Consider the following 23,921-nt stretch of genomic DNA (forward strand, 5'->3'; position numbering starts at 1 on the left):
TTGCGAAAGAAGGTTCGATGAACAAATAAGCAAGGTTTTTGTGGCTACGTCTATGACATGGATTGTTTTGGGTGTTTTCACCATCGTTGAAAGATGAATCTAACTTCCTGCTGGACCGCTTGCAATGTGTTCAGGTATCAAAGTCATCCTGGACCAACGTCACCTCTGGCGTCCCTCAAGGCACCGTCTTTGGACCTCTCTTGTTCCTGATATAATAATGACTTTGTTTTTAACCTTAGCTCGAAAATTAAATTACTTGCTGCTGATGCTTTTCTTTACTCTGAAAATTCAAGTATTCATGACGACAGTCTATTTCAAAAAGACCTTGACACTCTATCTTCTTGGGCCATTACTTGCTTTATTCTAACTAAATGTAATATTATGTCAATGACCAGTTCACCCCTTAACCCTTTAAGAGTTTATAAGAGGTGCTTCCAACCAACTATAGGCTTTGTAACATACCACTTGTTAGAGCCAATCTCTTGCCATAAATATCTTGGTGTTTTCATCCAGAATAACCTAGAATGGGATTCCCATCTGCAATTTGTTAAAAATAATAAGGCGATAAAGATACTTTATATGTCAGTAGAAATTTTTGTTAATGCAGTCAGGCCCACGCGTACAATTCTCTTGTAAGATTTCATGCTGAATATGGGTCAGCTGAATGTAGTCCTTTTGAAAAACAGCACATAAATACTCTGGAAGCTGTTCAACGATGTGCTAGAAGATTCGTCTGCTCTGTTTACTCAAGGTCCTCCTGTGTCACCTCCATGCAGCAGCCGCTTGTCTGGGACACCCTTGAAGTCCGTTGTCACCTTAGCGCTGTAACTATGACATTCAAAGCTGTACACAATTTTAACCCAACTAACCTTTCCTTCAGCTGTGGATTTAGCTTATAGCGGCACTCGTTCTAATCATCCTTGCAAGTTTTCAGCAGATGGAAAAAAAAAACCGGAAACGTGTAACCCCGACCAAAGCAGTGGTGCGACCCTTGGGATTCTAGGGTATTCATTAAAAACACAATTTACATTGTAAAAGAATGCTGTCATATTCAGCCTAAAGAAGGTCATAAGACTTAAAGACTTGAGCGCGATATAACAATAAAGGAAACTGGACTTGCCCACGCAGCGAAGGCTGACCGTAGAATGACCGAGCCTACTAACATCTGCAAACTACAGTCCTCAAACCACGGCTAACCTAGCCTGCGAGCGGGCTCTCCGAGGGACTGGGGTTGGGGGTAGAATTAGACAACCTCAGTCCCTCGGAGAGCCTGCTCGCAGGCTACGGCTTACCAGTCCTGTGATACATACCTGGGGCCGGTTCCTGAAAGGTGTAATAACTCTATTCCAGGGATAAATGTGCCTTATTCCAGGAATAGCTATATCCCCGGAATAAATTCTGTTTTGTTAGAATAGCAGATTTATCCCTGGAATAACTGTTATGCCTGGTATAATTTATTCCTCCTTCCAGGAACCGGCCCCAGCAAAATAGCAATTTATGCTAATTTACAATTATCACAAATTACGTCTCAACCCAGTCTCATTCTTCATAAATTGCTATTTTGCCGGCAGATTTCGGAGGCCTGGTGAGCCGTGGTTTGTGGGATTGTAGTTTGAGCAAAAATACGGCTCATTTTTGCAGTCTCGTGAGAAAAAGAAAGGCGATATTTTTTGTATTTCAGTTTGAATTAATAAAATGGAATTTGTATTTATTGAAAATAGTCATTAAAAGTGATGTTACTAACACACTTTTTCATCAATAAGTAGGTTAGATTTAACCATTAATTTATGAGCGCTTTTAATAAAAAAAATATTACTCCACTCGCGCTTGTTGGACAGGAGATGAATATAGCCAACTGGGTGTTAAGCGCCCCTTTGGCTATCTGTCATCTCATATCCGACGCGCCCTCGTGAAGTAATTGTTAATTAGTTGAGGAAATGGTCCGAATGTTCTTTTTAGTAAATTGGCACCGATATTGAGCGATTATCTCAAATATTACCCTCAGGAGACTTATGCCTTGAATACACTTTGTCGTCTCAATACCGGTGAACTAATCAAGGGCGTCCCTTAACACTGTGATTATGTTGGGGAAATTTTGTCCCTCGCCTACAAGGCTTAATTAAAGCAATCCCTAAATGGGGTTGTTTTTCCCGGTTTAAGCGAGCTACTTTGACAATAGTATTAATCTTCCTAACTTTAGGAAGACATTTTTAATTTTCTCTTCATTAGTCAATTTTAAAATTTTTGATGAAAGGGGATCTAACGAGAAAATGTAATAAATTCTAAACACTTTCCATTTTTTAGGAGCCTTCATTTTAATCCCGTACTGTTATAACTAAATTACATGTACGATATGCCATTAACTTAAAACTCTCTCATTAGCGAAAGAAAGAAATAGCAACTAGACGGGGAGACTAAAGAAAAACAGCTTTCTATTTCTCTTTACAAAAAAACTCAAATGAAAGCCTTTTTGGATCAATGATGCGACAAGAAATAATTTGTTTCCCACTCTAATGTTTTACCCAATGGCTTTATCACCGTATTATTAATATTCGAGAAAATCTACTATCTTACTCTCTAAGTGACAAATTAAAACAACTAAACGTAAACAGAAGACTCCTTTCTTAAAATTCAACAGTGGTTGTACTTTTGAAAACGACGTTTTAAAAATTGTTTTCGACGGCTGGAGACGCGTCCGAGTCCTTTGTCCATCAAATCAGTGATCGAATAAACGCGAGGATTTAATACTGGTTCACTCGCAAATATTATAATGTGTTTTCTTGTTGCGGACGTCATCGGTACGTCATTGTTCAGCAGCCGTTTATGGCTCCTTAATATATCTATATACATTTAAATTTAGAGCAGAGATGCATTTCGTTTGCACTTTAAATGACAACAAAAACATCTGTCTTATACTGTCAGCGTCATGAATAAGCATTTCAGTCTTGAAAAGGAGACTGCGCCGACCTAGTTGCAACTGAATGCTCAAACTGAAACAACTCTTTACGACAAACTATGGAGCTCGGGTTCGTCTTGACATCACGCAAGGGCATCAAAATTTTTAAACTCAGGCTCGTCCCTGTGAGTTTTATAAACAACTTTGAATCGTAGTTGCAGTCAGTGTACAACATTGGCCACTGACCTTAAGGCAACCGTCATTTTCTTCAGTTTTTTTCCGAATGGCGGACTGCGATAACAATGATTCCATGGTGTCTGTTTTAGAATCGAACAAGACCATGGTATGCGAGAATATGTCACTGGAAGTCTCTCAGGTTGTCTTCAAAGTTTCCTTGCTCATTATTTTAATTTTGAGCGTTTTAGGAAACAGTGCGGTTTGCATAATTGTCTCACGTCATTATCAACTTCGCACAGTTACAAACGCATTTTTTGTCAACATGGCTCTCGCCCAGCTTCTATTCGCCCTAATTTCCATTCCCCCGTATCTTAGACTATTGAGCAACACGTATTCGCCTCTCACGAACCACTGGCTTTGTGTTTTTATTGGGTTTACATTCGAATGGTTCGCTGCTTCATCGAACCTTGCCTTGACTCTACTGATCATAGAGCGCTACTTTGTCATCAAACATTCAGGAAGGAAAAAAATCTCTCCAAAGGGAACGGCGCAACTAATATTTGTTGCATATTTGTGGACTTTGATCTTCGCCATATCCTCGACGGTTATAAGAGGAGAAGCTCTTCAATGCGGCAGAGCCTCTCCTGGCTTCTCTTTGGGACTGTCTTGCTTTCCCCTGCTAAATACTGGCAAAAAAAAATCCTTGCGAATTTGTAGTGTTATGTATGTCGCTATGTGCTTTTTAATTCCAATGGCTCTCATGATCGGTGTATTCTTAAAAATTTCGAAGTCTCTATGGAGAGGTTCCAAAGGTATAAGGCCTATAGGCACTGGAAATATGAAGACCATGCGTTTGGGTGCAGAAATTAAGACTACACGAACCCTGTTTTTCATTACAATTCTTCATCTTTGTTGTTGGCTACCCATTTGTGTGATATCGCTTCATTTATCACTAAGCAAGCGACAAACTGAACGTTTGAAATTGAGAGAAGCCATGGCTTTTGGTGTTTGCATAGCTTTCGCTTCTTCTAGCATCAATCCGTTGGTGTACGCTTTTCGAAACCCTCGAATTAGCATAATACTTCGGCACAGTAGGCAAAGATTTCGGCACAAAAACATTCAGTTTAATCCCAATCAAGATAAAAAACTTGGAAAGACAGTTAAGGCTTCTACTGTTTGGGCGCAAAACTCTCAAAGAGCTATGGTGTGCGACAACAGCAAAAGCGAAGAAACTTTGACTACTTCTTCACGTTAAGGGTTTATGGAAGAATAGCAAGTAAGCGTCAATTCTTGAATTTAAGATGACTTTAAAATGAACAACAAGGGCGACAGCCTCATATCACTTGAAAGGTTTAACAGGTGATAAAACAATACAACTACTCTGCACACCCTGCGAATGCGTTTCGCGTTCCGGTACAATCATTTCCTTTGCATCGATTTGCAAAGCAGCGATGAAGAAGGAGCAAAATCATCGGTCTGTGAAGAACAGAGCAATAAGTTGTTCTCTCTCGTGATGCAATCGTGAAAAAGCTTTCCTGGATCCTTTATAGGCATTTAATTTTTACTTATTTAATACAATGTTAAAACAGTTGTCACAAAACCTTCACTTGTCGTCTTAAAAACTCGTGTAAATAATGCATTAACAACAAGGAACTATGTTGAAGCAAGACTGAGAGAAGAAGAAGGAGCAAATCCAAGCGGAAAACTATGCAGAGCTAAAAGGAAGGATTGAGGCAGGAAAATGAAGATGAAGCCTAAAGGCTTCCAAAAGGTTATTTTTAAATTGAGTTTCTGGTGTAACGCCTGTTTCAAACGTCGTGCCTTCGCTGATACGAGAACTGAGTTCGACTCAAGATCGGAAGCAGCTCGACGACGTTTGCTCAAGTCGTGTTACTGTAAGGCACGGCCAAGTAGCAAAACGTTTGAAATTGGCCCGACTGGCTAAGAGACTCACCGGACTAATGTTTTTTTTTTTTTTATATATATAATACTCTATTTTTTTTTTCTTTTTCGAATCCAATGAATACAACACAACAATACATGTATGGTACACAGTTTCCATTAAAGCTAAAGTTGACTACTTCTTCAACAAAACCATAATATATTTAAATTTGACGCACCCTGGTTTGAGCAGGTAGTTTACATACTGCTATTTTAATATATCGGGATCATCTTAACTGGAAGAAATTTATCATTAAATACTAACGAATATAACCACGTATCAGACCATAAAACCAGCTTGGGGAGAAAACCCTTCTTCACATTCAGATATGCAAGGAATTGCTTAATTACGTTTTTCCGAAAGAAGTACGTAGGCAATTTTTATGATAGAGTCTTTCAGGCTACAATTCTTATCCAACTCTTGACAAACACTGACCGATGATTCAGTTTTTTCCTTTTTGAATTATTCATTTTGAGAACTCGGGATTAGTTGCTAATTTTTTGTCCGGGATCCTGGCTAAACGGCTGCCTTTTTCTTGAAATCAGTTTTGTTTTGAAATTTTAGAATAAAAAAGGATGGATAACCGAAAATGAGATAATAGTTATGTTTTTTTTAAATAAAGTTTAGGGTAAAAAAAGTTGATGTCGCTATTAAATTATCTCCGCGTGCATTTTGCGCAAGAAATTGTAGGCACTTAAAATGTGTATGCAACGGAAAGCTTTAAAAGTACTTAAAGGTTTAAAATATAAAGCCACTTTATCCAGTCAAAGACGGACGCATCCAAATATTAACGCGGACAAAATTAAACGTGATATAAAATGATCTAATATTAATACTTTGCCTCAGACCATTAACCGTTGCCTGGTCGATGAAATAAAGCGAAAAGTCTTTTCTCTACGCACTATCGGGCGCTTAATTTTCGAAATCTCCCAAGATCCGGCACTTCTACTTTGTTTAGCTGGCCCCGGCTTGCATAAAAAAAATTAATTCTCGACTGAATTGCCTTAGGAAATATGCTGTTGGACTTAGACGTTGCTTTGGGATTTTCTGCGTTTTTTAGTTACATAGTTGTAAGTTACCCAAAGGAGATGACAATTTTGATAAACCAAAGGCGTTATTTTTACTGAAACCATTGGAAAAGCGGAGGCCTTGTTATCTATCGTACAATTAATATATCAACTTGCGATCTGTTGAACATTTCCCTCCCGTTTCGCACAAACCTTCAGTGTGAAATCGCTTAAATCCCAATTTCAATTTTTCTTACAAATGCTTTTTACATGACCTTAGTCAAAGTGCCTATGAAGTAAAAAGTATTTTGTTCTAATGTAATCGATTGTCATTTTCTGATTTTAAATATGCATGTTTAAGGCAGTAAAATATTCACATTGATGAATAAATATAAAAACCAAAGGTTTGAATTCGGTGCCTAAAGTGCCATCTTGCGGGCGGCCAAAGCGATCGAATTACAAAAGTATGACGTGGAAAATTCATTAGAGGACACGAATGTTATGGCGGGTGAGGAGAAAGGCTGCTTTTGTTATTTCGTGATCAAGACAAAACTAGCGTCAAAAAGGCTCATGAAAAATATTCACTTCGTGGGCATTTAAAACATTGCAGAAAATGGTATCACTCACGTACACATCCTGGAGCCCCGATTACATCTTAGTAAAAGAAGGTGTAATTATAAAGAATATATGAACAGTGGGCAATAGAGCCTTTAGGACAATTTTTGTCTTAGTTGTCTTACCTGTCCTGGCGAAAGTTTCACATAAATCGTTTCAATTTTAAGCTGCCAGAGTCCTGTTTAAAACTGGGTCTCCTGTGATTCGATGCACCCGTTCCAAAATGTCGGGAAATTCGATGACAAATTATATTTTCGTAAACATCATCTTTTTTAAATTACTGGCGGCTTTATCTATAACAAAAAGACCCGACATGGTGAAATCGTTAATGTTTGCAACAATATGCTTTTACTAATGGAAATTTATTTGGTATAGTTTAGTTTCTCAATAGGCAATTTTCAAGATGGCGTCATTTGACCGGCGGGTCTAATCTGCAGGTCGCAGGTCACAGGTCGCGGGTTGCAGGTCATTGTTTCACCAATTCAGAAAGTATTTTAGGATACTTTCTGTATTGGTGAAACAATAACCTGTAACCCGCGACCTGCGACCTGCGACCTGCAAATTAGAGCCACCGTCATTTGACTACAACTACCACAATTTAGTTTGTTTTTCTTTTCATATTTAAATTTTGTATTCCCAGTGGGGTAAAAATAACAATAGCCCTAATTAACATGAACATGAACATGAACAAGCGAAACCTGAAGGATTCTGGTACTTATAGTCATATGCCGGCATCATGCAAACGTCCTATTCGCTCCATCATTAATTAATTAATTAATGAGATTTTCCGATAATAAATACTTCATTTTCCCGGTTTTTCCACTTTTGACAAAGAAAACAGATAGTTGCTGATGCCGAATACTTGTTTTTTTTCTTCAAAATGATAAAGATCAACGATTAAAACGACTTTTTCAGTTTCAAACAAATGATCAAACTTAGTAGTAAAATAGGGGTAAAAATGGCTGTTCCCGCATTCAGACTAAAGGAGCGTGATTCGACTGGAAGGACACTCATTCTGAGTCCAATTAATTCGTTCAGACGCGTGCAAGACCGCTGAATTATGTATCGAGGGAAGCTATACGCTACCCCCGGCACGTACAAAACACAGGTCACAGGTCACATGTCATTGTTTTACCAATACAGAAAGTATCCTAAACATTCATAAAAGCTAACCTTAAAAACTTTTGTTTAGGCCTAATTAGGCCTAAGGTTAGCTTTTATGAATGTTTAGGATACTTTCTGTATTGGCATAAAACAATGACCTGTGACCTGTGACCTGTGTTTTGTACTTGCCGCGCGACCTCGCGTTTGACTCTTGTTCTTTGTAACACAAGCAGGAGTGATAAACCGTAGTAAACTGCCAATTGCAACATATTTTTAAAAGACTTGGCTTTTCATTGTTAGTGCTGCAGCACTAACAAACGGAACGTCAGATCCTTATGAGTAAACAAACCAATGCCAAAGTTTCACAAGGTAAAACGTTTTCCTATTGAATAGATTTTACGTTCTTTGTTCAACCGAAATACGCCCGCAAACCCTCGGGACCTTCGGGAACCATTTCGGGAACCTTGAACATAACTCTCGCAAGTGTGGCCTGAAAACTAGAACCCAATACCTTTAAGCCAAACTAAAAGATGGCGGCTGAACCTTGACTTTTTTTATCGAGATGAGCAACAAAGAAGCCGCCAGTGCTACATGTAGTCCAACGACAAAAGCAGAAATACGTCAGCGTATTTGGAATTATATCGAAAGGAATGATTTGGCCAATTTTCCAAGGCCCGTTCATCACCGAATCCCGAACTTTAAAGGAGCAAACGCAGCTGGAGAGAAAGTTACTTTCATGGATGAATTCAAAAATGCCCAAACTGTCAAGGTTAATCCAGACAAGCCGCAAGAATTTGTTAGATATAAAGCATTGGAGGAGAGGAAGATGTTATTGGTTCCTACACCCAGGTTGAGAAACGGTCTTTTTAATCGTATAATTCCACCATCTGGTGCGAACACTGCTTTGCTGAAGAGGTGTGCGGCGAGAGAGGGTATTACAAATTATAGCACACCCGTTGGACTGGATCATAAGGTGCACATTGATCTAATCGTGATAGGGTCAGTAGCAGTGTCACCAAAAGGTGAGACACTCTTGACGTAAAGGCCATCACAGTTAAGAATGTTCAATCTTAACATGCATAAGCTTCTTTCCCCATTTCAAAAATGTATGTCTTTCCTATAATTTTATAGCCCCTTCATAAATTTTGATCCTGTTTAATTTGTAATTTTCCTTATCCCTTGTTCATTCTTTTTGTGATAACCAATATTGGTCGAGCTTAAACAGCTGTTTATCATCCAAGGGTTTTGCTGGAATTTATTTTAGCTGCATGACGAAGTGCATTTATTAACATTGCCTTGTGATTGCCATACGGTTTAAAGTTGACCCCACTTATGACACTTATTATGTGTGTGCAACCCTTAACCTAGGTTATCGTATCGGCAAGGGAGAAGGCTATGCTGATATGGAATATGTAATGATGGTTTCCATGGGAGCTGTCAGTCAAGACACTGTTGTCATCACAACTGTCCATGATTGTCAAGTTGTGGATATTCCAGATGAATTGATAGATGAACATGATTTGATGGTAAGGTAACTAGTCAACCTCTAAGTTTATAATTTATTATCCAACTGTATTAGTTATTGTTCAAAAAACACATGAAACTAGTACAAATATTCCACAGAATTGTACAGTTAGTAATTTGTACACTTGGTTATTGTACAGTAGAAAACCGGTTTGACTAGTTTAGTTGTTGATGTTGCCATGCACACCAAAACATCTAATGAGATTATGTGTGTTGAAAACCCATTGACTCCTCAGGGTGATAGATTTTAATCTGCCTAATGTCAGACGATTTTACTCGTCATTGGGTGCTTCTGGAGTTAATAGGTTAACAACCTCTACCTCTTCTAAAAAATTATGTCCTCTTCACATGTAAGTGCAAAGCAGTTATTTTACTTAAGTAGTTATGTACCAGTCAGTTCAAAGCTCCAACCTCCCTTCCATGTCCAGAAATACAGTTAATTACCGGTAGGTGAACAACGATATTATTTTGACGAGGGCAAAAAAAAATCCCAAGAGTTCTACTCTCCTCAACATCACTGGTGTCCACCCTTTGCCTCGTAAGAGTGGCTCATAGATTTTAATTTACATTGTCTAATGCCAGATGATTTATTTGCATCCACAGGGAACCCCTCATGGCTGAGTGGGTAAAAAACATATATATCCACATAAAAATTATGTTTCCTTGACGGTGCTCATCACCAAAAAATCAATTATTAATTTTTTCTTTGGATTTCAAAACTATGTTAACTAAACACTAAGCAACGAAAGTTTTAAGCCTTGATTTCAATTTAATTTAACTGGAATTTTGCTATTTAATGGTCCACTGTTACTAACTTTAAGATCTTGAGAGAGCTGGTTTGAGGAGAAAATTACAACAAAGGTTCACTAGTTTAAGAATGCAATGCCTGTGTACGCCGCAGAATTGATGTGCAGCATGGGAGTTTTGGGCTTGCAAACTTTTAAACTGATCCAGTTGCACGCCTCTTTGCCCACAGGATCTTCTTTCCAAGGGAGGCCAGCCTTTGTGGCTCCTTCCTTTGTTTATCTTTGCTCCACCTAACCCCTCCCATGCCTCATTTGGTAGAAGTGTTATATTAGCTTCTGTACCTCCAGCTGTGTCTACCAATTCTCCATCGTCAATATCGGTGCCAATTCTTCACTAGCCATTTGTAATTGGACCTGGCTTTTCGCCCATTTCAGCCAAGTTACCGTAGTTCTCCAAATTGGCTTTGGGAAATGTGTTGATTTATGCAATCTAGTAAATCCTAACTTGCAAACACAGCCTAAACCACAATAATTTAATGAGGCTAAATATAATTTAGGCAAAGTTAAAACCAAGCCAATGCAGCAGTTTTTCCTGTGATATCTGGGGGACTCCAGGGAGGTTTGCAGGGGCATTGCCATGTGCTTTGGCTTGAGTCACCTCATTGCTTTCTCGCTAGCTTTTCCCCCCTCCCTCCCCCTCCCTCCCTCCCTCCCTCCCATGTTTTAGGTCAAGTATCCATTCCACACACTGGTCTCAGTGATGAGTTGACTGGTGCCCATCATGGACGACCTCTGGAGCTCTGGGGAGTCTCTGGGCCTTAATATTCCTGATCATTCTATGTTCTGGGCGGCATGCACCCTCTGGCACTTTGGTTTTCTTTGAGCTTCGGAGTAAGCAGTTCCCAACTCTTACAGCTGTTTCTGTGGACAGCATGTCTTCTCCATCCTGCATGCAGGTCAGGATTAAGGCCTCAAAAACGGACCCCTTTCAAAGGGGTGCAAATATACACATTGGCCTGGGTAACTGCCTTCTCTGCATGGTTGAGGGCCATGATGAGGCACTTGTCTATCAGGGGCAATATACCTAGCTTGTTGTTTCTGTTGCAAGACAGCCATCCACTCTAGCACTCTCTTTTCACCGACTGGCTTCAAGAGTTTATGTCAGCTGCAGTCATACCTTTCTCAAGTCACAGCTTTCACATTGGGAATGCTACAGTAGCTGCTCATAATGGCATTTCTGAGCACCTCATCCAAGCCTTTGGTCATTGGTTTAGGTAAAGTTACACCTTATGTGATGTCGGAAGTTCCTTTTGCCTTCTAGAGGGTATTCACCCAGGAAGCCAGTGTTGTGTTTATTTTACCCCCCCCCCCCCCCTCCCTTTCCATCATCAGTGCTCTGTTTTTAAGGGTATTTAAAGCTACCTGAAGTTACACAGAATGGAAAGAAGTCAAAGCAAGGATGTGAGGTCACTAGGGTTTGAACTCAGAAGGCCATGCACTAACCAACTGCACATTCCTTACTCCTTACTCCTTGCTCTAGCTGCGCCTATCGGCTGTACATTGAAACACCTTCAGACATGCTGGTTTCTTGCATCAGCCTCCAAGGGCTATCATGATTTCTCGCTCCCCTGTTTGCAGGTTCCTCCTTTCTCCAAGCACCTTGGAGAGGAAGTGAGTTTCTTTGGGCTGGTTCCAGCTCACAGGGTTGCCATGGAAACCTTATGTTGTGCCTGACCCACTAACCTTTGATGGCGCCAGTTCCCAAGCTCATCTATTGACAATGAGTTAATTAAATTCAAGTTCATCTCAAGTCGATGCACCCAGCGTGGTGGTCCCCAGGGGCTTGGCTTACCTTGCCACGAGGTTGCGTGTTAGCTTTAGTCACCTTCTTTTCATTTGCTTGCTTAGCTGATCTTTGCGGGTCACTGCTTTGGTCACCTCTCTTGCAAATTTATTGCCCAGCCTTTTTTACCCCTCTGAGGAGTCAGGCCAAGGTAAGTATCGATCGGGCTAGGTAAGAACTGTATCTCTGCAGACGTTCCTTCAGTGTGACAGTGCTGGTTGGTGGCTGCTTGCCATGGAAACCTCCATGCTGGGCACGGATTTTTGCAGGGCCCCACCAACATTTCATGGCACCAGTTCCCAAGCTCAGCTATTGTCGATGAGTTAAACTCTGTCTAATGCCAGATGATTTTATTCATCAAAAGGGAACCCTTTGTGAGAGTTAGCTGAACTGTTGTAAATGCCTGTATAGGAGGAGGCAGTGTGGCCCAGTGGTTAGGGCGCTTGCCTTGAGATCCGTAGATCCCTGGTTCAAGACCCACTCTGACCACTCGTTGAATTTGTTCCTGGTAGTCCCTGGTTCAACTTCCCAGCTGCACCTGTAAATCGCCAACTGGATTGCCTCCGGCCAGTTGGGATTCTTAACAGTTGTTGTTGTTGTGTTCTGCTGTTTCGTTGATTTTCATTGGCCCTGAAAAGCCCCTATGGGGAGCGGTCAATTAAGTATGTATTGTATTATTGCATTGTATAGTTGACATTGGACTTGTAGTATTTATAAAAATTAGTGTATCTATCCTAATTAGCTGCATTCATGAAGATAAGAGCCTTTCCAGGGCTAACCTGTTAAATGTAAATCTATTTTGTTGCTTGTCAGGTTGGGAATTTAAAACATTTTAGGAGGGGACAACCCCTGTTAAATATTTGATGTCCTCCAATGTACATGTAATCGTGTACACAAGTTTATTCTATTAACAAAATAATTGCATTAATTTTAGTTGTGACAACATTAGTTTCTCAAGTCTGTTTCTGTGATACGGTAACCCACATTACACATTTTATCAGGTGGACTACATTGCTACGCCTACAAAAGTTATCAAGTGTGAAGAGGACAAGCGCAGGCCAGTTGGAATACAGTGGTCAAAGATCACAAGCCAAATGTTGAAGGAAATCCCTGTACTAAAAAATCTCAGAGAAAAAGACAGAAGGCTTGGAAAGGATGTCCACTTGAATGAGTGTTGAATCGCCTTCAAGGTCAGAATCTATATACAGGTGTATTGGGCAAGCCCGTTTAAGCAGGATGGCTCAGTTTTCAGTGTAAGGTTTTATGCTCGTGGTATGACTCATACAAATCAGCCAGAGTGGCTGAGCTGGGAGTGAACTTAACAAATGTTATCCAACTGTATTTGTTGTTGTACAGAAAACGCACAAAAACTTGTACAAATGTTCCACAATAATTGTACAGAAGAGGGCTCTTTTGACTAGTTGAGGTTCTAACTGTATTTACCTTGCTCTTGTCATGTACAAATCCTTCACATGCTCTCGGTTGTTTGCAATTTACTTGCTAAACATATAGTGCAAAGAAGTTGAATAATAAAATAAATAGAGGATATTACATGGCCACACAGAGATACAAAATTTTTCTTTTTGAGTGTTGAGATATTTTTTCAACAGGAGAAGAGAAATTTCGTGTCTCCAAGTGGTCATGTAATATTCTATTTATTATATAAACACCAATGAAATACTAAATCATTTGAAGAAAGGCATCAAAAGGTGTGTTTTTCATGTAACCATAGCAACAATGATCTTTTCACGTGTGAAACTTCACATGTGAAGATATCATGTTTTCGCGAGAAAGATCACGTGTTATTTCATTGGTGTTTATATAATAAAGTAGCTTATTATGTGTTTTGGTATGTAGTGTCGCTGACCATTTCTACTGGTTTGTATTTTGACTCGCCCTAGCGGGATCGTCAAAATACAACTCAACTTGTCAAATTACTCAGAAATATGACACACCAAAACATTTAATAAGATATGTTATTAGCTCATGACCTTGAAGCGTTCAACTCTGATTCAGAGCTAGGGTTTTTTTTACTTTAAAAATTTCCTTATTAATTTTGGATGTAATGTAGCTTGTGCATTTCCCCGCATGTGCAGCTTCAATCTTATTTTTGTCCATATTTGGGCATAAAATGCCCAGCTTTGTTCCAGGGAAAAGAGTTGCAAGTTACATGCTTCAAAGTCACGTGCTTCTGGATAAATTTATTTGACACAATGATATTACTTAAGTGGCCAGAACATAAAGTTTTTTTGTAATTCCATGTAGAAGACATGATAATTCTGATTTGCTTTGTCCTATGTTTGCATTGAAAAAGGCAATGATTTCCTCACTTGTATAGATCCATGTGACAGTCTACAGACCCAGTAATTTGTCCTGCAGACTTGTCAGATGTTGTAACCTTTATCTTGGAAAGCCAATCCGACTGTCAATGTTTGATTGACAGATTCCTTCAATCAGAAACCAGCTGCTGTTCACCAAATTTGGAAAGAAACTTCGTCATATTGAATCCATGACGTCAAAAGTGCAGCCCGCTGCAGATTATTGAACCGATGACGTCAAAATGACGTCAAAAGTGCAGCCCGCTGCAAATTATTGAACCGTTGACCGAAAAAAGCTGGGGACGAGATTGTGTTATTTTTGTTGGAGGGTGCGAAATTGTTAAAAATAAGGCTGATTTTCTCCTTGAAGAGTTTGAAAATATTTTAAATGAATAATAAAGCACTTATTGAATTCGGCTTTCTTAGAATATGAAGAATTCAGCAGATCTCTGAGGATGTTATCCACCTCGGCCCTTGGCCCTCGTGGATAACACCCTCCTCGACCTGCAGAATTCTTCATATCCTACTCAACCTCATTCAATAATTGCTAATTATTGAAGTTTGTGCTGACTTGTTTCTCTTACTTTTCAGAATTGCAGATGTTTTCATAATAAGGTCTACACTTGTTAAAACTTCAGCAGTGTAAGTTTTCAGTAGTTTTATTCAAATATTGCTGAATCACACTTTTGTCCCCTATACAAGCATATTGTACTATAATTTTGGGGATCCTTGCATTAAAATCTTTATGAGTTATACAAAATGTCTTGACAATAATTTATGACTTTAAGTCTTGAACAAATGATTGGAACCAGGGTCATTTGTTAATGGGATAAACTGTTCACCATAGCTTATTGAATGTTTCTAATGCAACTCTTTTCCAATCATTTTCGGTTGGAGGCGTATCACCTGCTGCAAATACTCATTTCCAGATTTCTTTGCATTAACACTGCAGCTAGTGCGGAACTTTGAATACCGGGTACCTCATTTGAAATGAAAAAGGCTTTATCCCAATAGAATAAAAAACTCAAACTTCAAGACAAACCTAAAGCACAGCCTTGAAAAAAAGCAATATTAAACTTTTCGTTAAAAGGGAATAATTACTTATAATTGCAGCAGCTTTCATTTCTGCCTTCTGTCATGTTTTGAAAATTGAAAAATATTGGTTATTCTGCAATTCCTCTCGAGTTTTGTTTAGTTTATCAAATTCGTGTAAAGATCCTTTGAGCTGGAAAGAGAAACAGAACTTGTTTCAATAATAATTATTATTGGAATGATATGGTTTCATATCACTGCCCAAAGATGCTGTTGTCTGCCCTGAAATTTACATTGCATACATTCTATTGTTTAATTATTAGTTATTTTGCAGCCTCTAAATCCAATATTACCAGCAAATGGGATTTTTCTTTGATTTTTGGTCAACTGACCAATTTCTTTTGACTTGGAGATCAGTAGTAAGCGAATTCTGGATACTTCCTAGCAACACAATCTATCTGTGAATTGGTCAAGCGGCATGACTTACCGATTTTTGCATTCAGAGGCAGCTCAATCATTATAAGTAACACGAATTATTCAATTTGAAAACAATAAAAATTATTGGACAGCACAGACTATTGTTATAAATCAGTTAAGAAAAATTTATTTTTGGAATTCAAGACTCCAAATCTTTGAAAAAGAAAACTTATTTTGTCCATGCACTTTTATTCTTGCCATTCCAAAAAAAAAAAGACGACAATAAAATAAAGCACCCAATAATTATTTCAGTTCTTAAGCCATGACGTCCAAGAGTATGACACATTAACAGACCCTAGGTTGCAATATATGCAATAAAACAATACGAAAGACCAACAGCACACATTAAAGGATCCCCCTACAAAAATTACCATTAATGTCATGATGTGACTATATAATCTCCTATCTATAAAAGTTTTGGTTATTAAACGCTGCTTGTTTGAATAACTAATGATGCAAAGGACAATTTCACGTGGAAAGATATGATCATTCTAGTTGCAAAGCCTCTGCTAAATCAACTGGCTTCTGGCCAACACATTGGATGACAAAAAGCTAATCTTGAATATTAATGCTAGCCAAAAGTTTGTTTTTGATCAAACAGTCAAGTTTTATTTTCCCTAGATGCAGCGATGTTGGAAAAACGAGCTGGATCCCCAAAATGGATGAGACCAAAGCTGTGTTCACATTAGGCCTTGATTATGATCAAATTAAATATGAAATGGGTTCACAGTCCCGGATTAAAACTGGATTATAATTACTTCAAACAACCTCAAAGGGGTTGTTTGAAGTAATTACAATGCGTAATTGAACAGAATGGCGAGCACATGGTGGTATGAGCATCGCTTTATGGAGCGAAGGTTTGGATTTGTCTTCTCTTATTCTCGGAAGCTATCCGTGGTTCTCTCCTCACCTCAAGCACATGATGGTGATGATAATCGTGGCAGCCACGCGATATGGCGCCATTTTGTCTCGCACTGCGAGGTTACCCTGTGTATTGTATTTGAATTTCCGCAGATGTGAACAGAACCATAATTGAATAAAATTGATTAGAATACAGTCCTAAGAAAGTATGCACGCTGATTGGTTAAAAATCGTGTTTCTATAACGCGATGGAGACACAGAGCATTTACATTTTGATAATTAGAGTTAACAAGTTGTTTTCCTTTTTCTCTTTGCGTTGTTTTCTAAAAGAAATAGAAAACATGTACTCCGTGTTTCTATCGAGTTATAGAAACACTCGCCTGTGGCTCGTGTTCCCACAGCATTTCTTGTTCTCCCAAACTTTCAATTGTGTTTCTATAACTCGATAGAAACACGGTACATGTTTTCTATTTCTCACATGGAGTATGATAGCCTGATATACACTTCAGTTGATCATAATCAATGTTGAGTGTGAACACGGCTCAAGTCATTATTCCAATGCATAGATCCCAACCAGATGCTGGCATATGTTGGTACTAAGTGCGTTTATATGTGTATCCAACATTGCCACTCATCAAAGCTAATGTTGACCAACTATGTTTCAACATTTAGCCAAGGAATAAGATACTGTACCAACACACTATATTACCCTCTTTTCTAGCTTCGTACTAAAAAGTTCTCACACCACGTAAAGTGCGGAGCATAAGTCACCACAATCCAGTGCTTTAAGCAGATCCTCCCCTTGCAAGAGATCAAACTGCTGCACTGGGGCATTCACCTCAGCATCCCAAGACGATATGCTAGGAAAGAAGCCCTTTCCTCTGGAAGCCATATCATTAGTGATATAACCATTTCTTTTGATTGCACTGGGCACCTCCTTCCTGGACACGATGGGTGAGGATGATGCAGAAAGGCTCGTCACTTTTTTGTGTGGGGCAGCTTTGGTTGGAGCTGGCATAGAAATAATTGCTGCAGCACCTGGAGAGGGGATGCTCTCATCTGCATTGAGTAACCATGATGATGGCGAGGGTGTCATTGGCGAATCGATGAAGGGTATTTCAACCAACAAATCATCCTCTAACTCTGTGTCGTCAATTGACAGCGGAATAAAGGGTGCACGCTCGTCATAGTTTTCTTCATCCTCATCTGTTTTTTCTTGGTCTGCATTAATCTTTAGATCTTCGCTTGGTGATGGGATAAATGGTGTTCTGTAGTCTCCAGGGCTGTTTTCCACATCTCCAGGCTGACGACTGATGGTGTAGTGATCACTAAGGATTTGCTCATACTTTTCTTGTTGCTCAATAAGGTCCTCATTTGTGTCCCAAGCTACAGGCAGACAGTCCTGAAACAATAAAATGCCAATGTATTAGTCCATGCCATGGCAACCTTATTCTGGTACTCGACTAGAGTGTGCTGGATTTCCCACTACTCGTACCAATATTCCAAAGAGATATCAAGACATCACATGATTTGATCTTGAATTTCTGTTCTGTTACCAAGTTGGTGAACTTAAAAGCCACCTTTGGCGATTTCAAGTCAAAGATGGGGCCATTAAAACAAAGTTGCACATAATGTACATGTGGACCTTTTCAAGTTACTTCCCTCCTATTACGGGACATAACTAGTGCATCTAATAGATAATAATGCTGTGGTATATTTCGTTGATAGTGACAACATTTATCATTGATAAACCGCAACCGCGTATTTAAGTCAGTGGGACTTGTTTTATGTTGAGGGAATGAAAGTATCGTCACTTGCAAGTGACCAGCTCCTAGAAGGCTTGACAGCTCATATTATGGTGCAGCAAGTGCAGTTAGAGCGCCACAGGGTTGAGTCACATTCGAGCTGGGAGTTTTCCAGAATTGTTTCCCTCCTGTTAACAACTGACCAAAACTGAAGGTTTTTGGAAAGAAGGTACACACATTGGCAACTTAAAAACAGTACTTTCTGCTCTTGAGCGCCATTTCATCCAACTTAGTTGGTTAGATTGTTGAACAACCTGGTGTAACCAGGAAATGATTTGAACACATTAGCTTTTATTAGGGCCTACTCGATAATCTGGTATCTTGTCAACAGTGGTGACTGAGCGACTGTTCCTATAAACCAGACAACATACCTGAAAGTTCATGTGCTCACAATCGACCTCACCCAGACACTTGCAAGTTTTCTTTGCAATTTTGGGTGGTTCTTTTGTTGTCATGCAGCAAGTGTTGTCCAGTGTGGATTCCTGTTTGGGTGCAACCTCTTTTGTTTGACGTTGCTCGTGTGCGGCAGCCTTAAGCAGCTTGGTACGTTCTTCCAACACAATAGAATGCTTTCTTCTGGTGCCCCTGGGTTCAGGTTTTTCCTTCTTCATGACCAGGTCCAATGCCATGGGTGCAGGTACAGGGTTGACTTGCTCTGTTGAAAGAATGAATTCCTGTCGATCTGCCCTCCTGCAAGACGACATAAATAAAAACGTCTTAATGACAAGTAGAAGGTAGTCGGCTGGTGCTGTTGCTCAAGCAACTTGCTGCCTGAGGCTAATGAGAGCCATATGGGAGCAGAAGCTTCTGGCACAAACGGAAACACTTGCGAGTGTTTGCAGGCATAGGTTCACATCAATAGAGTGAGTGTCATCTTAAGAACAAGGAAGGCCTCTTTCCTGCACTATGTAGGTGAGAAATTATGTGGCAACAACTTGCACTACAGAAGTTTAGAACCAGTACACACACTTCAAGAATTTGGCCACAACTTGAAAACATGTGAATCAACAGTACTATCTATTCATAAATAGTTGAATTAAAATTGTCAGTCCCTTAACTTTTACATAGTGTCAGGAATGCTTGTATGCAAGTACTTACTACACTTCTATTCCCAAGTTCATTGTTTTACTTTGAGCTGATCTGTGAAAATTCAGCTTCTCTCACTTTCTAATGGCATAAAAGATAAACATGAAGAGATGGACTTACACAATCATGTAATTTGTGCAGAGGACAAACTGTGGCTGGCATGTCTTGCTGTCATAAACAATGTTTGCCTTGGTTTGTAACCACACCCAACCTCCTGTGCGCAACAAGAAGCGGTAATACTTGCTTACTGACTGTCCTTTGGTAAGCACTGAAATTAAAAAAAGCCATCTTGACCCACTGACACCCAGAAGTGAGACTTGATCTAAATTTCACTCTGTCTAACACCCTGGACCGGGTTGTTCAAAAGCTGTTTAATGCGAATCCCAGATTAACAAACCTACATCCATTCAAAACCATGTTCCCCTTGATTAACGCATTGACTCACTTTTAAAGGGGCTGTGTAATCACGAATTTAAAACTCGTAAACGGTCAATAAAACAATGTGGAATTCCTTTACTGATGAAGTTATCGTTATACACCACAAACAAGGTGATTCTGAGCAAAAACGACCTTTATCCAGGAGATTTGCCATACATGTACAGATGAAAAACATAAGGCCATCTTTGTTTCAAGATTATCCAAATGCAATCCATTTCAATCTTGTCCAATTGTGCTTCTCTTTCCTTTTGCTGTATTTCTTTTATGTTGTTCAACAGATTAAAGTGGTTATTGCAATGTTGCATTCTACATTTTGGGTGTCCTAAAATTACAAAATTTTGTGTTACATAGCCCCTTTAACCCCTTTGGTCACACACAGACTTCACCCAGAGTTGATAGTTACAATCTGCCTGAATAGCACGATAAATTTAATTAATGGTAAAAGCAAAGCACTGCTCAGGTGCCCTCATTGAATGGTCACACTTAACTAAAGACTTCATCCTCTGCCTTCCAAATTAGGACCATCTTCTACAGCACAACAAGCCGCACATGTATTTCATTATGAGGTACAATGCTCAGTACTTAAGGAGAAATTCTGAAGTGTAACCACTCAAATGAAAGCTACAGAGCAGTATTATCCTACTGTTCTGTGATAATACACATTATTGTACAAGATGGTTCTTATATTGAAGAGTAATAATTCATCTGCAAGCCACTATAAAAACACACAAGCCATCACATTTTTTTATAAACTCTCTGAATATCTTAAGCATAACCACTTCAATATCAATATTTTTTGCTTATTAAATAAATGACTCACATGTTTTGTGACAAGCCAAAGCTGTGTCCAGGTCACATGCATGAAGGAAATGGTACCACGACTTGCCAACAATCTCAGCGGGGCTAAATCCTAGCAAGCGTGTGGCACTTTAAACACAAAACAATTTCTTTAATAATCAATCATAGATGCTTTATTTCAACAGTAGGGAGCTTCCGCAAGGACGACGACGCCGCCAATGAGAAAGTCATTATTTCCCATTTTTGTAAAACCTTCTTTACAAGCCTAAGTTGTTTGGAATGGAAAGTGTGTGTCAACATTGCAGGAATAAAATTGGCAAGAATTGAGTGGTTGTTTGGGGAGAAAATTTAAAAATGTTTCATCATGTCCTCACGCCCTCTACACAACATGAGATTTGGTCAATTCCCATCATTGTCAAGAGGAGGAAATGCCCCAAAATGTAAAACGCACGTGCAGAGCTTTAATTTGTTTTTGCTCATTAGAGTAATTGTTTTGTGGCATTCCTGTAGCCGTCATCGTTGTTGTCCTTGCGTGAGCTCCCTAATTTCAATTCCAGGAGACTGTATAGCTTAACAATATTATTGCCCCCTCAAACCTAGTTAACCCACTGACTCCTGGGAGTGAGAATTATCAGATTTCACTCTGTGGTCAACCGGGAGACTCCTAGGGCACCTGAGAAGTGAATGGGTTATCTCTTCCCCCCCCCCCCCCCCCCCCCCCTTCCTTATCATTATTTTATTCCAATGATTGATTGTTGGAAAAGGAAATGGTCACTCAGACATTGTTGAGGGGTGCAGGGATGGCACAGTGGTGAGAGCTCTTGCCTCCCACCAATGTGGCCCGGGTTCGATTCCTAGACTCTGTGTCATACAATGTACAGTATGTGGGTTGAGTTTGTTGGTTCTCTACTCTGCACCGAGAGGTTTTCTCCGGGTACTCAGAGTTTTCCCCTCTCCTAAAAAAACAACATTTTGACTTGATTTGCGTTAATTGTTAATTTCAGTTTACAGTGTTCCCAATTAGTGTTCCAGTGCTAGAACGACTAGACACTTAAATAAAGTTCCTTTCCTTTCCTTTCGCTCAGCCCTCTGTTACGTCAAGTTACCTTTTGAGGTGGGGATATTTACCAGTAGGTGCTTTCTTCTGGGTGCTAACAGGTAGCAGGGATGACGCAGTGGTGAGAGGACTCGCCTCCCACCAATGTGGCCTAGGTTTGATGCACAGACTTGGTATCACATATGGGTTGAGTTTGTTGGCTCAGTCACTACTCTGCTTTGAGATGTTTTTCTCTGGGTAGTCCCCTCTCTCAAAAAATCAACCGATAAATTTGATTTTCTTTGCTTTTTGTTCAGCGTCTCCAATTAGTGCACCAGTGCTAAATATAGTTATATAGTTAGAACCACAGCCATATTAAATTTAGCAGCTCAAAAATCAACAAACCTGTCATCACATGATAGGAAATTCATGTCAAGGCTGTGACGACTGGTAAAAGTGGCTCTGTCCAAAGGAACCTCAAAAGTTGACGAAAACATAAGGGGTACAGCAATGGCTACCATAAAGAGTGGCACTTTTTCCTCTTCTCCTTCTTTAGTTTTTTTGACCAAGGTTTTCATGCTTCCAGTGCAATGAACCACCTTCAACAAAAAGATAACCCCTCCTCTCGATTAATAACCAGGTACTGTATTCTAGTTTGTCTCAAGGTGTTGTCACCTTTTATGAAGATTGTGATGGGCATTCAACTGTCCAAGTGCCACAAGTAGTTTTCATCAAGCAATTTTGATTGATCCGTCAACCAAACTGCAGACTGTGTACAGTCAAAATGATGCTATCAACAAATAGCAGCCAAAAATGTATCCTTTTGCATGGACAAAATACAAGAGAAACGTTGCTTGAGAGTGAGGCTAGTGTGTCTAATTAGCACATAAACACAAGAATACATTTTTTTGGCTGCCAAATATGCATTTGGACTATGTCACAAGACAAGCAAGAAATAAATTTTTAACTGTTACTCGATCCTTAAAGTTTCAATGATCTTGCATCCAGGATTCCGTGGGGTAATAAATTGTTTGTTTTAACTCAGCAGTGACTGCTCTTGTGACAAAGAATGGTTGGCACCATCACTTAAATAAATGCTAGCCTACACTTTAAAGCATTCTAATGAAGAAAACTTGTCCACAATAAAATCATATTGATGATGATGGCAACGGTTGCTTATTAAAGTGTGTATTGCTTCAAAAGGAAATTCATTGAGATTTCTTCTCACCCTGTAGGTTGACGCACGCAGGTTAACGCTTTTCCCACGGCTTGTCAAGGTGCTTTTCATTCGCAGAAAGAAGGACTTGTGTGGATTTTCTTGAATGGCTTTCTTGGATCCCCCCTTTAAGTGATTACTCATCATGAAGACAGAATCTGAACAGAACAAGCCATCAAAGATTTCCATGTCTTCCAGAGGAATCTGCCCTCCAAGCTGATTGGCTAGTTCTTCGTGGTCACAAGGATGGATGTATTTGTACAAGCTGTTACCAGTGACTTCAATCTGTTGGAATCGAAAGACAGCAGAACATCGAAACATGTCCACACCAGTCCACCACAACTGTGGTGACACCAAGATTAGCATTACAATTCCCACAAGATTATGGAAGCAGAATGCCCAAGGGAGATTCTTAGGATCAAAGCCCCATTGCAATAATGGCAGTGGCATGCCTATCAAAGGCATTTGATAGTGTCAACTCTGCCCTTCAGTTCACCACCCACCTGACCCTACCTCTGCCAAAAAATGGCAGGAGGAAATCTGTGGGAAATTTGGAAAATGATCCTGCATCTGGCTTAAGTGAAGCACTATAAAATTTAGTATCAATTTGATTGACAGGGTAAACTAGTCACAGAATGGAGAATAATAACCATAAACATAATAATAAATAAATAAATAAAATAATATAATAATAAAAACCAGGACCCACTTTTTTGAATGGGATAGGGCAGTCTGTTGTATACGTGGCAATCATCTGCTGGATCTATGGTGACTTATCCTGTAATTATCAATTATCATGCAAAATCGCGTGGAATATGGCCTGGGAAAAGCTAACGAGGCCGTAGGCCGAGTTGGGTGAAATCAGGCAATATTCCACAAGATTGAGCAGGATAATAATTGTTTTATTAACACATTAATGACAAAGCACACTTTATGTTTATTGGAAAAAAGAGCTTGAAAAACTACCATTTTTCTCAACGACACAAAAATTACGTATATT

At 39.4% G+C, this 23,921-nt stretch overlaps 3 protein-coding genes across 3 annotated transcripts in view; 2 read left to right on the plus strand and 1 right to left on the minus strand.

The window, feature by feature from the left end:
- The first annotated feature begins 2,910 nt into the window (after positions 1 to 2,910).
- LOC138048793 (G-protein coupled receptor 135-like) lies at positions 2,911 to 5,167 on the plus strand. The gene has a single exon (XM_068894916.1). The coding sequence runs from the start codon at positions 3,180 to 3,182 to the stop codon at positions 4,326 to 4,328; it is 1,149 nt and encodes a 382-aa protein (XP_068751017.1). The 5' UTR covers positions 2,911 to 3,179; the 3' UTR covers positions 4,329 to 5,167.
- A 3,085-nt stretch (positions 5,168 to 8,252) lies between these two features.
- LOC138049307 (methenyltetrahydrofolate synthase domain-containing protein-like) lies at positions 8,253 to 16,921 on the plus strand. Its single transcript, XM_068895527.1, has 4 exons — positions 8,253 to 8,763; positions 9,110 to 9,267; positions 12,856 to 13,044; positions 14,764 to 16,921. Exons 1-3 carry the CDS (start codon positions 8,304 to 8,306, stop codon positions 13,030 to 13,032), a joined length of 795 nt encoding a protein of 264 aa, XP_068751628.1. The 5' UTR covers positions 8,253 to 8,303; the 3' UTR covers positions 13,033 to 13,044; positions 14,764 to 16,921.
- LOC138049303 (hypoxia-inducible factor 1-alpha-like) overlaps positions 14,816 to 23,921 on the minus strand; it is a 14,514-nt gene continuing 5,408 nt past the window's right edge. The window contains exons 6-11 of the mRNA XM_068895522.1: positions 22,934 to 23,206; positions 22,111 to 22,304; positions 20,692 to 20,798; positions 19,554 to 19,701; positions 18,719 to 19,037; positions 14,816 to 17,944 (exon numbers count right to left, since the gene is read on the minus strand). Of these exons, the coding sequence (XP_068751623.1) occupies positions 17,282 to 17,944; positions 18,719 to 19,037; positions 19,554 to 19,701; positions 20,692 to 20,798; positions 22,111 to 22,304; positions 22,934 to 23,206 (1,704 nt within the window). The 3' untranslated portion in view covers positions 14,816 to 17,281. The remainder of the gene's footprint in view (positions 17,945 to 18,718; positions 19,038 to 19,553; positions 19,702 to 20,691; positions 20,799 to 22,110; positions 22,305 to 22,933; positions 23,207 to 23,921) is intronic.

This window comes from Montipora capricornis, chromosome 5 (assembly GCF_036669925.1).
Source record: "Montipora capricornis isolate CH-2021 chromosome 5, ASM3666992v2, whole genome shotgun sequence".
NCBI classification, from domain to species: domain Eukaryota; kingdom Metazoa; phylum Cnidaria; class Anthozoa; order Scleractinia; family Acroporidae; genus Montipora; species Montipora capricornis.

Bases quoted from the DNA above. Each gene is read 5' to 3' on its own strand.
- LOC138048793 (XM_068894916.1), top strand. From the start codon at position 3,180: ATGGCGGACTGCGATAACAATGATTCCATGGTGTCTGTTTTAGAATCG.
- LOC138049307 (XM_068895527.1), top strand. From the start codon at position 8,304: ATGAGCAACAAAGAAGCCGCCAGTGCTACATGTAGTCCAACGACAAAA. The intron at 8,764-9,109 runs GTGAGACACTCT...CCCTTAACCTAG, and splicing joins AGTAGCAGTGTCACCAAAAG to GTTATCGTATCGGCAAGGGA. The intron at 9,268-12,855 runs GTAAGGTAACTA...ACATTTTATCAG, and splicing joins TAGATGAACATGATTTGATG to GTGGACTACATTGCTACGCC.